Source organism: Lagopus leucura, unplaced genomic scaffold, assembly GCF_019238085.1.
Source record: "Lagopus leucura isolate 7727_CA_CO unplaced genomic scaffold, USGS_WTPT01 Super-Scaffold_100018, whole genome shotgun sequence".
NCBI lineage: Eukaryota > Metazoa > Chordata > Aves > Galliformes > Phasianidae > Lagopus > Lagopus leucura.
The window spans coordinates 12,558,716-12,571,739 of NW_024962272.1; the positions used below are offsets into that span (position 1 = coordinate 12,558,716).

A 13,024-nucleotide genomic window follows, 5' to 3' on the forward strand; every position below is an offset into this window, starting at 1 on the left:
TATTTTATTTTATTTTATTTTATTTTATTTTATTTTATTTTATTTTACTTTATGATGCTGGTGGTTATTACCGCCATTTTATTATCATGTTAGAGAGTAGATATCTCAGTGTGCCAAAATTTCTACTCTGCCAATAGCACACAGGGTTGTAGTGCTACAGTTGCTGCAGAATCCAAAGGTCACTGGGCTAGACTTGCTGTCTGCTATCTGTAGTGATTTTGTTTCTTCCTGCTATATGATTCTCTCTGAAATTCCACCCTGCCTTTTGTGTGAATGACAAATGCTGAACAAATTCAGTATACAATCTGAGCAATTACTCAGCCATTTACACCTATTTTTTTTTTCTAGCAATATCTTAGAAAGACCTGAGTTGTAGTGCTTGCAAGAAAAATGATGGGAGTAGATAATGAAGAAACTTTGTAAAATGTCTATGACAACTCATGTCACATCACAAATCTGTTCTGCTGCTGCCTTTTTCTCATGAAATTGTAAATATGTCTATAATATTATCTTGTCTGGTTATCTGACATCTTGAAGATCCTTTTTCTCTTTCTTAAACACTGTGTACAACAGACATTATCAGTATGTTCCACATATGTACCACTAATGAAAATTTTAATTTCCAGTATCCTGGAAAAGACTCTTAGCAGGTGACTTGGGTGGGTATGCAACACTATGAAATCTTCTAGTGTTGGTAGTTAATTGAGTAGTGAGGATGAAGACTGATTGCTATGGCTCTTACTGTCTGTCCATCATGCAGTGAATTCCTGATGTAGCCCCTCCATAACTATAGAGATCTCTCTTCTGCTCAGCTGTTTTCATAAGGTATGTGAAACTATATCTGAAACTGGCACTTGTGATACTACAGCTGAGCAAGGTGTTCACACTGTGCTCATGTTCATTCATGTATGTCACAAAGCTTTGTAATTTTTGCACTTTTTAGGAAACATAGACTTAAAAGGACTAGTGTGATTTTGATGTTCAAAAGGTGATGATTTTAAGCTTGTGTCACGCTCAGAAAGTGATACAAGAACATGAATTCCAGTACAGATAAAAAGAAAAAGATACAAAGCAAAACAAAAACAAAAACAAAAACAAAAAAACAAACCTGGAACTATCATGACTGACAAACTAGAAAAAATGCTTATATGAGAGGGGCTTCCATTTCTTTGCCTTACCAATAGCAAGAATAGTATTGATATTTTGTAAAGTCTCCTGAAACTCAAGGGAGGTAGATACAAGCCAGACAAGCTAAAAATTAAGAGAAAAATAAAGAAGGTCTGCATTTTTATTAGCAATTAAAATTATTACACATTTGGGCAAATGAATAGCTCAGGCATCCTAATAAAGACTGGCACATCTCCTTTCAGAAGGTATTTTCCTGCCAAGAACAAGTCATTTAAATCAGTGGTGTGCTCCATGCTGTGCAGAAGATCAGCTTAGGTGGTGTAATGGTCACATGTAGTTGCAAAGTGTTCAGGCCAATGCTTTGTAACCGAGGGAAAAACATTTCTACTCTGTCACAGCATTTCACTGTGTTGTGTCCTTCTGTCTGTGGCTGAAATCAGCCATAACCAGCTCATTGAATTCAACGTGGTGAGGCGATTCTGAGCTGCCCATATTGCTTGGATCCTCTCCAGAATGTGCTGTGATCCTCTCTATTCAGCCTCACCATCAGAGGTTGATTGCCTGGGGACTGAAATCTCATGCCTGCAGATAGTGTTTGCAGGATAAGGCCTCAATGCATCATTTACAATGTGACATGCAGTTTGTTAGTGTCTGAGATACTGTAAGTCCAATTCTCCCTGTTGAAGGCCTCTGGGACTTTGAGAAGAAAACTCTATTCTGCAATTTTCTTTCTTGCCAGCCCATTCTCCACAGTCATCCAGGAAAGTCTGCTGCTTCTTTGGGCAAGGCTTTGTAGACATTACTTAACTCTGTAGCCTCTTTTCAGCATTTACCCTTGTTTAGTTTGCATAGTCTCACTTTATGTTTTAGGTTTCATTTTTCTCTTAAGTGTTTCAACTTGACTTAGCTCTTAGCTTAATGTAACATATTTTTTACAGTAATCAAACGATCTTTTGAATGAGGAATGACATGGTTTTAAAAGCACAAATGGCAGCTCAAGTGCAATCACCATATAGAGTGAAAAAGAGGAAAATACATAACTACCCTTTGAGTATTTGTGTATCTTTGCCTCTGAGAAAATGTTCTGAGACCACTTCTTTGGTAATTCAGTTGTGCCATATCTTTGGCCAAATTCTATGTTGTTTCTTCAATATAAATCCAGGATAATCCTTGGTCTTCAGTGGAAATGATTGGCTTTATCTTGATATAAACTGAAAGCGGATTTTGACTTGCATTTTTCAGTATATTTCCTGGAATCTCCTCTTACTGAAAAAAGTGTTATAAGGGCTGTGGCTCTGAGTGTGCTAAATGGATTTTTCCCTTAGTTTATATTTTTATCACATCATATATGTTTGATTTACTTACATTGTTCTTGGATTTAATCTGCACCCATTTAGTTGTATTTACTGTCATTTTTCATTTGTTCAGTAACTTGGTTCAGCTCAGAAAAGTAACAGGGATTGATAGAGCATGACAAGTTGTGAATATACTCTGAGCAAAGCTCTTCTGTGGCTTGCAGTGTTTTGCTTTTGACAGTTTGGTATGGGACAGGTTGTTTATTCAAATGCTTGGTTTATGTCAGAGCATTTAGCAGCTGCAAGTATACACATATATAGGGAGATACCTGATATGTTTCTTATTTATTTTTACACTATTGTTTGTGGAGTCTTCCAAGAACTTGACAAAAGTCTTCTTACTGCTAGGGCAGTGGTGGTATTTGGTGTTCAAAGTGGGGAGGACCTGAGCAGTATCTAGAAAGTCAGATGTGGTCATTACCAAGTTTCTGGTAGCTGCAAAGAGAATGAAATGAAAGACACCCCTCCCCTCTGCAGACACAGGATTTTGCTGCTGATGTCAGTAGAACAGAATTTCAGCTCTGCTTTGCTATCAAAGCTGGTGGGCTTTGTGGACATTCTGAGGTGATGACAGTGGTAGTATGGAACTGAATATCTTGGCTGCATGGTCTTGCACAGCCTCCCAGCTGCCACCACCTCCATCTGAATAGACTTAGACTGATGGCATCAGGGCCCTCTCACAGCAGCCGGGAGCTGGCATGGCTGCCCAAGCACCTTGTGCTCCCCAGGCAAGAATAGGGGTACCAAGGAAGAGCCAAGCAGTGTTTGCTGCTCTTCCAGGCTCCCTTCATGTGCATTTTACAAGACCTTGGGTGTCCTCCACAGCTCAAGGTGCAGGATGTTGGAGTTTCTCTCTGTGGGACTGTGGACCCACTCTCCAAATGCTGTCAACGTTGGTGGGAATGGGATGTGATGGGATTCTGCTCGCTGCTGGTATTATCAGCATTCCATTTTCCATTCTCTAGTAATGGGGCAGGGTAGTTTAATGGTAACTTGGTTTGGAAAAGGCACATGGCCAAGCAAAAGGTCAGGAAGTTGGCTACATATGAATATATCCCACACTGTTGACAAGGGTCAGCTCTTGTCTCTGCAATTAAGTGGTTAATGGGAGATTTGTACATTGGCAGAGGGTGGCCTGATGCCTGTGCCGTGCTTCTTATTCCACTGCATTTAGGATTTAAGTTGCAAATAGGTTCTGTCCAAGCTGGGTTGAATTTCATTTTTTGCAAATGCAGCTAAGTGTGCTTAGATTAAATGTATCAGTAGCTTCTAGCTGTTTTGTGTGATTTCAGCAACAAAAGCTGTCCACTCTGTTTAGTAGACCAGTTAAACTGAACTTGCAGATGCTTTATTTAGGTGAAACATTGTGAATTGATAGTGCAGTGATTGGTAGTCTTTTAAATATTAAATCTTCTAAATGGAAGCCTGCATTGGAAGGAGATTGTGAAATGAGATGAACAAAAATGCTCAAGGACTTCAATGCCTGAATCAATTGCTTCTGGGCAGCATTCCACTAAGGCTCTGTCCATGACACTGACTAAAACATTTGTCCATCTTCTATTTCTCTTAGTTCAGAGCAATACTGTAGTTCGCATTTATGAGAATGGAATGTATATCTTAAAGTAACTATGGTATAGCACACAGAGAGAAAGCAGATGAAAAAGTGTGTGCAGAGAGTAAGTTGGATTTAGTTTTGAGCATGTTTTGTATCCATGGGTTAAGTTAATTTTAAATCTTTTTCTTCCAAACGTTTTTGACTCTGGATGAGACACTTCAGCTGTTGTTAGAGGTACAGCACTAGAAGGGATATGAGAAAGGTTTCTTATGTTTCCTGATTCCTTCATGTTTTTTAAAAAACGAAAAAGAAAATATCACAACAGCATTGGCTGTTCAGTATGGTCTACAGCAGTCTTCAAAGCACAGTGATACGTAAGCTTTTCCCAGGTGATTCTTGACATCTACTTACCTAAGAAATGTGCTACTCTCCAAATATAAATATATTTAAATCAGCCTTTTTTGGCGAGGTGTTAATAAATCATGCATTGGCACAATGATTCTTTCCACTGCATGCAGTGTATTCTACAGGCAGACCTTTATTTATCTGTAAGCATGTACTCTTAGCCTTGCAGCTCATTTTGTCTTCTGTTTTGTCTTCTCTTTGCAGTTGTTCAGCACATCAAGCGCCACAATATTGTTCTTAAAAGAGAGCTGGGAGAAGGAGCCTTTGGAAAAGTGTTTCTGGCAGAATGTTACAACCTCTGTCCTGAACAGGACAAGATCTTGGTAGCAGTGAAGGTAGAGTCTAGGATTTCCATCATTAATTCATGGTTGCATGTTTTATTTGTAAATGATCGTGTTTGCCTTTTCTGTAGCCCAATACAACTCCTCTGATATATGTGTGAGGGTTCACAAGGCTAATGGAGTGTTAAGAGAATGTGATACTTGATCTTGCTGTGGATTATAAAATAAAAGCTGAATTTCATAAGAAAAAGGGGAAAAACAGATGGTGTCACAAAAGGGCAAAATCTTTTATGATTTATTTAAAATATGATTAGTGAAAAATAATGCCTGGGCTATTAAAAATACATGAGTTACATTTGTGTGTCTAACAAAATAATCTGTAGCCATTGGAGTGGATAGGTTAGGTGTACAACTACCAGTCAGAGGTGATCTTTTTTTCATGATTATGTGATTCTTTTAATCAACCACTGAAATTATATGTGGGCAATTGCCATTAATATAACTACCAGGAATGTTATTACAAAATTGTCGGTAATATTTTCATGTTAAAAATGGTCTGTATGGAAATCTAGAAATTATGATAATTAAGACCTGGAGGAATAACCCTTAATTTTGTATCTTCAGTCAATCCTTCCAAAATGTAGTCCAAAGGAGGAAGATTTCCAGTATAGTCTAAGGGTTTGGACATCAGACTGGCTTTACTGTACCAAAACCATTTAGTCCCCCACAGTGGAAAGACTAAGAGTCAGTCATCATCCTTAGCTACACCAGCAAACAGTACCAGTGAAACTACACTCAGAGTTTTCAGTCTCCCTGGCAACAATCTCCTATCTCCATCTGTTGTTCTGCTGAAAGCTGAACGAGATGTTCAACATTTTGAGGTATCTCATTAAATGCAGGGTGAATATGTATTTAGAGTTCGATTTGTGCTTAGAAATCAGAAGACAATCTTTCCTGAACAGCCATGATTAGGCAACCATGTGTACATTCTGGATGAAACCATACAGTAAAATAAACCAAGAACATCATCTTTTTGTAAATGGAAACAAGACACGGGATCTGGCAGTGTGAGAAGATGAAAAGAGGATGGATTTGTAGGCCATTTTCTTGCCCCATCAGAAATAGCAGGTTTTTCTGCTTTGCCAAATTTACAAGTTTTTTGATAGTTCGGTCATGTTGAGGAGAAATGTGAGTCATGTGAGAAGAGGGGTCCTGAGGGGAGAAAATATGGGACAGAACAAGACAAATCTGGAATTGAATGAATTTTCTGTTGTATTTTTGGTGAAACTAGTGTGGAAATTTCCTCTTCTCTATCACTTTTGGAGAAGTTCTTGATAGCAAAGTAATAGTCTTTCTATTCTCTTGCTCCCTTTGAATGTCGTGAACAAATGGAGCCTAGCACTTCCACTGTTAAATGCTGTTCTGCATCTCTCTGATGCACTTTCTCAGTATAATTTGCAAGTAAGAGTAGTCAGCCTTTAAAGGGGAAGTGTCCCCATGGGTTTAGATGACAAATCTATCAGTTTACTGCATTACTATTATTATTACTATTTTATTATTATTATTATTATTACTATTACTATTATTATTGCTTTTTTTCTTTTTTGGCTAAACCCATTCTTTCTTACATCAAACAGAATTGCACAGGTAACCATGCAGAGAATAACCTTTGTGGACCGATTATGCTCACTTAATGGTTCTTACATTGGCTCTTAATATGAGGCTCTAGTCACTGTCTTAAGAAGAAATTTTTTTGCAAACTCTCTGAGTGGATTGATCCCCACATAACTTAGCGATTGATCTTCTGGTGCTTTCTGAGCTGATAGAGATGGAATGTTATCACACATAGAGAGCTAGGCAGAGAACTGTGTCCGGTCTCTACCATTTGGCACAGGGTTTGGTATTGAAAATGTGTAATTTTTGACCTCAGAGGATGAGGTCTGTATACTGGCAGCCAAGGGTAGCTTCTCCTGGCAAACAGTAAGGCTTTCAACAGCTTTACCCCCCTGCAAACTACAGGAAAATTGTCTCCATGAAGTAGATTCCATGAACCCTGTAGGAGCATATGTTTGGTGATAAGGGAGGAAGAGCCAAGGGACTCAGGCAGAATAGAAAGCACATCCTCACCCACGTGTGGTTGGTCCCTGCCAACACTGCTGTTCTTGACTGCTGACTGCCGTGCAACTGTATGGCTTTATGCAAGTACACTAAAACATTGGCCTGAACATCTTCATATCTGAGCCAACCTGCATCCTTTTCCTCATCAGCAGGCTGGTGAGACATTGATAGTGTTGAAGCAAATTGCTTGGGAGTTAAGAGTTCCAGAGATACCTGGGAAGGTACAGAAGCAGGATTAACATAAGTAACCCCAAAATGCTTGAGATTCTGCTATTTGGAAAAGGAGTAAGATAGCCTGGGGAACAATTTTAAATTATAAGGGGAGAGATTCAAGTTAGATATTAAGAGGAAATTTTTTACTCAGAAGGTGATGAGGAAGTGGCACAGGCTGCCTTGAGAAGCTGTGGATGCCCCATCATAACAGGTGTTTAAAACTGGGTTGGTTGGGGTCCTGGGCAGCCTGATTTAGTGTGTGGCAACCCTGCCCATGGCAGGGTATTGGAACAGGACGGGCTTTTATATCCTTTCCAATCTAAGCCATTCTGTGATGGAACACGTAACCTAGGAGGACAGGCTGAGAGAGCTGGGGCTGAAGAGAAGGCTGTGGGGAGAGCTGATAGGGGCCTTTCAGTATCTAAAGGGGTGTATAAAAAAGAAAAGACTCCTTAGCAGGGTCTGCTGTGACAGGATAAAGGGGAAATAGTTTCCATATAAAAGAGCGGAGATTTAGATTGGATATAAGGAAGAAATTTTTTACAGTGAGGGTGGTGAGGCACTGGAAACAGCTGCCCAGAGATGTAGTGAGTGGTCCATCCTTGGAGACATTCAAGGACAGGCTGGAAAGGGCTCTAGCCAACCTGGTCTAGCTGTAGGTGTCCTTATTCATTACAAGGGAGTTGGACTAGATGGGCTTTAAGGTCTCTTCTAACTCAAAAGATTCTATGATTCTATGATTCTCTTAAATGCTTACTTGTGAAGAAAATCTGTGAACACAGAGTTTCATCACAGTACAAGCTGGGCATAGCATTAGCCTCACTCCCCAGGCGTGCTTTCAAATCAAACCAGCATACCATTTACTGCAGACATTTTTAGAGAACAGAGGATTGCAAAAAGAATCACAGCATCATGGAATCATAGAATAACAGAGTTGCTCAGGTTGGAAAAGACCTTAAAGATCATCAAGTCCAACTGCAACCTGACTATATTACCCTACTCTAACTACCCACCGTGAAATCATGTCCCTGAGCACCACATCCAAACGGTTTTTAAACACATTTAGGGATGGTGATTCAACCACCTCCCTGGGGAGCCTATTCCAATGCTTAACAACAATTTCTGTAAAGAAGTTTTTCCTGATATCCAACTTAAATCTCCCATGGTGCATGGTGCACTTGAGGCCATTTCCCCTCATCCTGTCACCTGTCACCAGTGAGAAAAGACCAACCCTACTCTCACTGTAAGCACCTTTCAGGTATTTCAAGAGAGCAGTAAGGTCTCCCCTCAGCCTCCTCTTCCCCAAACTCAACAGCCCCAGTTCCTTCAGTCGCTCCTCATAGGGCACATTCTCCAAGATCTTCAACAGCCTTGTTGCCCTTCTGTGGACCTGTTCCAGCACCTCAATGTCCTTTCTGTACTGAGGTGCTCAGAACTGAGCACAGTACTCATGGTGAGGCTCACCAGAACTGAGTACAGGGCAGGATGATTTCCCTCGTCCTGCTCACTATACCATTCCTGATACAAGCCAGGATGCCATTGGCCTTCTTGGCCACCTGGGCACACTACTGGCTCCTATTCAGTCCACCACCACACCAAGGTCCCTTTCTGTCAGCTTTCCAGCCAATTGTCCCCAAGCCTGTAGGGTTGCCAAAATGCAAGACTTGACACTTGGCCGTATTGAAACTCATACAGTCTACCTTGGTCCACTGATCCAGTCTATCCAGAAAAGTTATCATTTCACTATTGGCCAATTTTGCTATGCCACAGTGGTTGTTCAAGCTCTGGGTACTGTGTACTGGTTGGTTTACCAGACATGGTTTTGCCCTTGTTTAAGCTGATCGGGGCTGGAGGTAAGGATGACCCGCAGGGCACATTTTTCAGCTGCCTCTTGATACTGTAGGAGTGGTGTTGGTGTGAGCCAGATGTCTACACTTCTCCCCTGACCTTGGCATGGATGCAGCTCTGTAGTGGCGGGGTGGACTGAGGAGCTGTTGGTTTGTCCTTGCTGCACTCAACAAGTCTGCAGGAACTATTTTCTACATGGATGTCTGGGCAAGGACAGAATCACAGAATCACAGAATCACAGAATTGTAGGGGTTGGAAGGGACCTCCAGAGATCATCGAGTCCAAGCCACCTGCCAAAGCAGGTTCCCTACACCAGGTCGCACAGGTAGGCATCCAGGCAGGTCTTGAACATCTCCAGAGAAGGAGACTCCACCACCTCCCTGGGCAGCCTGTTTCAGTGCTCCGTCACCTCACTGTAAAGAAGTTCTTGTGCACATTTGTGCAGAACTTCCTATGCTGCAGTTTCCGGCCGTTTCCCCTTGTCCTGTCTCCACTCATCACTGAAAAGAGTCCGTCCTCGCCATTCTGCCCCCCACACCTTAGATATTTATAGACCTGGATCAGGTGCCCTCTCAGTCTTCTTTCCTCAAGGCTGAACAGACCCAGTTCACTCAGCCTTTCTTCATAGGAGAGATGCTCCAGGCCCTTCACCATCTTTGTGGCTGGACTCTTTCCAAGAGATCCCTGTCTTTTTTGTACTGGGGAGCCCAGAACTGGACACTTGTCTGCACTAGCCAGGAAAGGCTTCTGCTGGTCCAGCAGCCTGATGATTGGAAATGTGCTTGTGATTGTATTTCTTTCCCTGCTCTGGATAAACTCCCATTGACTGCTAAGAGTACTTTGCATGCAGAGCTTTGGCTTACTTGTCAGTAATGGTACTAATGAATATGTCTTTGTTTCTGCCTTGTACTCTTAGGGTTTTATTTTGGTTTGATTTTTTCGCTTACACTGTGAACAAGCTCAACACATTCCACAGTGTAATTTCCATGTAATTGTTCCTTGCTTATTAATTGTTTCACTTTCCAGCCTCCTCATAGCCTTTGTCATCTGTCTCTCTTGCATTGTGTCTATTCTGTGTGCTGCATGAGATAATTAAAAGGAAATGAGAGGACCTTCCAGTGGAAGGTAACAGTACGTCAGGTTGCCCCTTGGTAGTAGAAACCCTGTCTGAGTTTTACCAGGGCTTTAGACCTTTCTGTATTTTTCTGTTTGACAGAAAATGTGTAATTGCCATGGCAACTGCTCTGTCATATGATAATTTTGCTGTTTCTCTGAGATAAAAAGAGTCTTCTGAAATATACAATATGCCATCCTCACAGGGCAGAGCTGTCAGCATTTTTACTGTCTTTCCATGGAAAGAGTATGCTGGAAACAGTATGAACCTGTGCTTCTCTATATAATTTTTTTTCCCTACATAGCTATTATTTTTAAATGTTTTTAATATGAATTGTTTTTTTATTTCTCTTGCTGGGAAGACATCTAGTCCAACATGCAATTATATCGCATTATACATGAAACCGCCATAGGAGACTCAATTGACAATAGAATTATTCTCATTGATTTCATCATAAGTTGGACTGTGAGTTTGTGCCTGCATCATGTTCAGGCACCATCCTAGAGCCTGGAACAATTGAAAGACGTTTCAGTTTCATTCCTCATTTGATCTGTATGTGGTATCTGTATGTGTATATTTGAGGAGCAAACTCGATATCGGTCTTAGATGATACAGTTTTTTATGCTAATATGTAATAGCTTGTGAAGGTATGGTGATCCAAAACCTTGCATCATTATTAGTAAAATTTGTGGAAGAAGGGTTTTATGCCTGAAGACAGATTAAACTGATAAATGAGTCCCTCAGGGAAGTGTCAGTTGTGGCATGGCAGGCTTCTGTTGCCCTTGGGATCCCCAAAGCCTGAAATTCACAAGGAATAGCCCCTGAATCTGACAAATGTCCAGTCAGTTTCTCTTTCACCTTGTCACCTTAGTTGTTCTGTTTTGAGACCTATGGTTGCCATTTCAGAAATAAAGCAAAGGTTTTCTGACAGTCTTTTTTTAGTCCCTAATCCCTCATATGCATACATACATATGTTTAATACTGAAAGAATGGTCTGAAATGTATGTACTAAAGAAAAACTGTGGGGGAAAAAAAAAAAAAACCATGAATATAAATAACAAGAAACTGGGATTGTTGGCATAATGACTGCACAGAATCAATCTATATCTGTTCTGACGTGAATGTTTGGTTCACATTATGTTTACGAATTCAAAGTAGAAAACAACGTGGCTGGATAACCAGCGAAAACCATCATAAGTTAAGGTAATGTTGTTAGTTTTGTCTTACCTTCCTTTGTTTAAAGTGTGCATGTAGTTAAAGTACAGAGGTTCAGAGCCCAGCCTTCAGTTTTTGTGAATAATAGATTATGAACATTGGTAACATGCTAATGTTCGCACACTGTTTTTAAAATATTGTTTGAAATAATATAGCAAAATCCCTGAAGGTAGAGCACAGTAGTGGTTTATTGTCAACTATGATTATTCCTAACTTAATTGGTGCCAGAATTTCCTTTTATTTTCATGCATGAAAGTGTTTCCATGCTAGAAGAGATCTGAAACTGCTTATGTGCAGCGGTAAATTATCATTATTTCATTATACAAAGTTTAAACTACTATTTGAACCAGCATTGATATATGTCATTCAAAATGAAAATATTCAGGATTTTGGAGTTCTATAAATAAAAGGGGGAAAAGTAAAAATAGACATGGAAGGATTCTTTTTTGCTCCTACTTACTCTCTATCAGTTTGAGATTGAACCTTCAGTTACTTATAATGTGGTTAATCTTAGTCATGCAAATACATTCACTGAATTTCAGAGGTCTTTGGATATATGATCTGATCTCCCTTCTACAAATCTGTTTAATATATAGCCTAATATATAGCACACACAGGGACCAACATCAATAGCAACAATGCCATTGATACGTAAGAAGTGCATCTACATTCCTACTAAGTATTTTATGCAAGCAAAGCTTTATTGGGAGGAACATAAACCAGAGGCAAATACCAACAAGATACTGGGATTTTGCCTAACTAAATGCTGAACGATATGAATCAGCCGGGTACTAGTGTATTTTTTTGATAAGGCTTTTTTTTCCTGTATTTGGAAAAGCAAGACTGAGTATTCCTACATCTTCTTATAAACAGTGTTGTTTGGGATGACATGGGGCAGAGGAACAAAAATTGTACTTTACTGCTTTTATTTAAATGCATGTAGACGTCACATCTGCATTTCGAAAATGTTACTAAGAATATAACTCCTCCATCCTTTACACAGCAGTGTCCTTATCTTACCCTTACAATGCCATCCCACATGTTCACTACTTTCTGTGAACGTGTCTCCTTCTTAACATTCTCATTTTCTCCACTAGACTTTGAAGGATGCCAGTGACAATGCCCGCAAGGACTTTCACCGTGAGGCAGAGCTGCTAACTAACCTGCAACATGAGCATATCGTCAAGTTCTATGGTGTCTGTGTCGAGGGTGATCCACTCATCATGGTCTTTGAGTACATGAAGCATGGAGATCTGAACAAATTCCTCAGGTAAATTAATCATGTATCGTACTAGAGAGCCAGAATTGGGCAGTGAAAGAAGCTACTGGTATTTAATGCCAATTTAACTCCCGTGAAAAATGCAAACACCAAAAAGTACAAATCTGTGTAACAGTCATTATGTGTACTGTGGTATGGAGCTCGTTGTTTTCCGGCACATTTGGAAATGCCTCAGCTTAATGCTAAGCCTAAAACTTTGCACCAAAAAAACTGAAACCAAGCAAGATGTATTTCAGTGTATTCTAAAATGTTTGGTTATAAAGCTTGTGATAGGAACTGTTTTCTGATAGCACTTTGAAAGATCCCACTTAACACCTATCACTAACTGTAGGCATCTAAAAGCTTCAGAAACGTATCCTCTTTTCTCGTCCCTCCTCCCAGTGTTTTGATATGAGTGCCATTAGTCTGTGGCAAGAAAACTGTGAGCCATGAAAACTTCAGTGCAGTGTAAAATGCTGAATCTTGGGCTCTGGAGTACAGCTTTGTTTCATAAAGCTGTTGAAGAATGTACAT

General features: G+C 40.1%; 1 protein-coding gene across 3 annotated transcripts in view; it reads left to right on the forward strand.

Annotated features, from left to right (window-relative positions):
- NTRK2 (neurotrophic receptor tyrosine kinase 2) overlaps positions 1-13,024 on the forward strand; it is a 200,580-nt gene that overhangs the window by 145,365 nt on the left and 42,191 nt on the right. For all 3 annotated transcript variants that reach the window (XM_042877533.1, XM_042877531.1, XM_042877532.1), the window contains 2 exons: positions 4,648-4,778; positions 12,330-12,502. In XM_042877533.1, the coding sequence (XP_042733467.1) occupies positions 4,648-4,778; positions 12,330-12,502 (304 nt within the window). The remainder of the gene's footprint in view (positions 1-4,647; positions 4,779-12,329; positions 12,503-13,024) is intronic.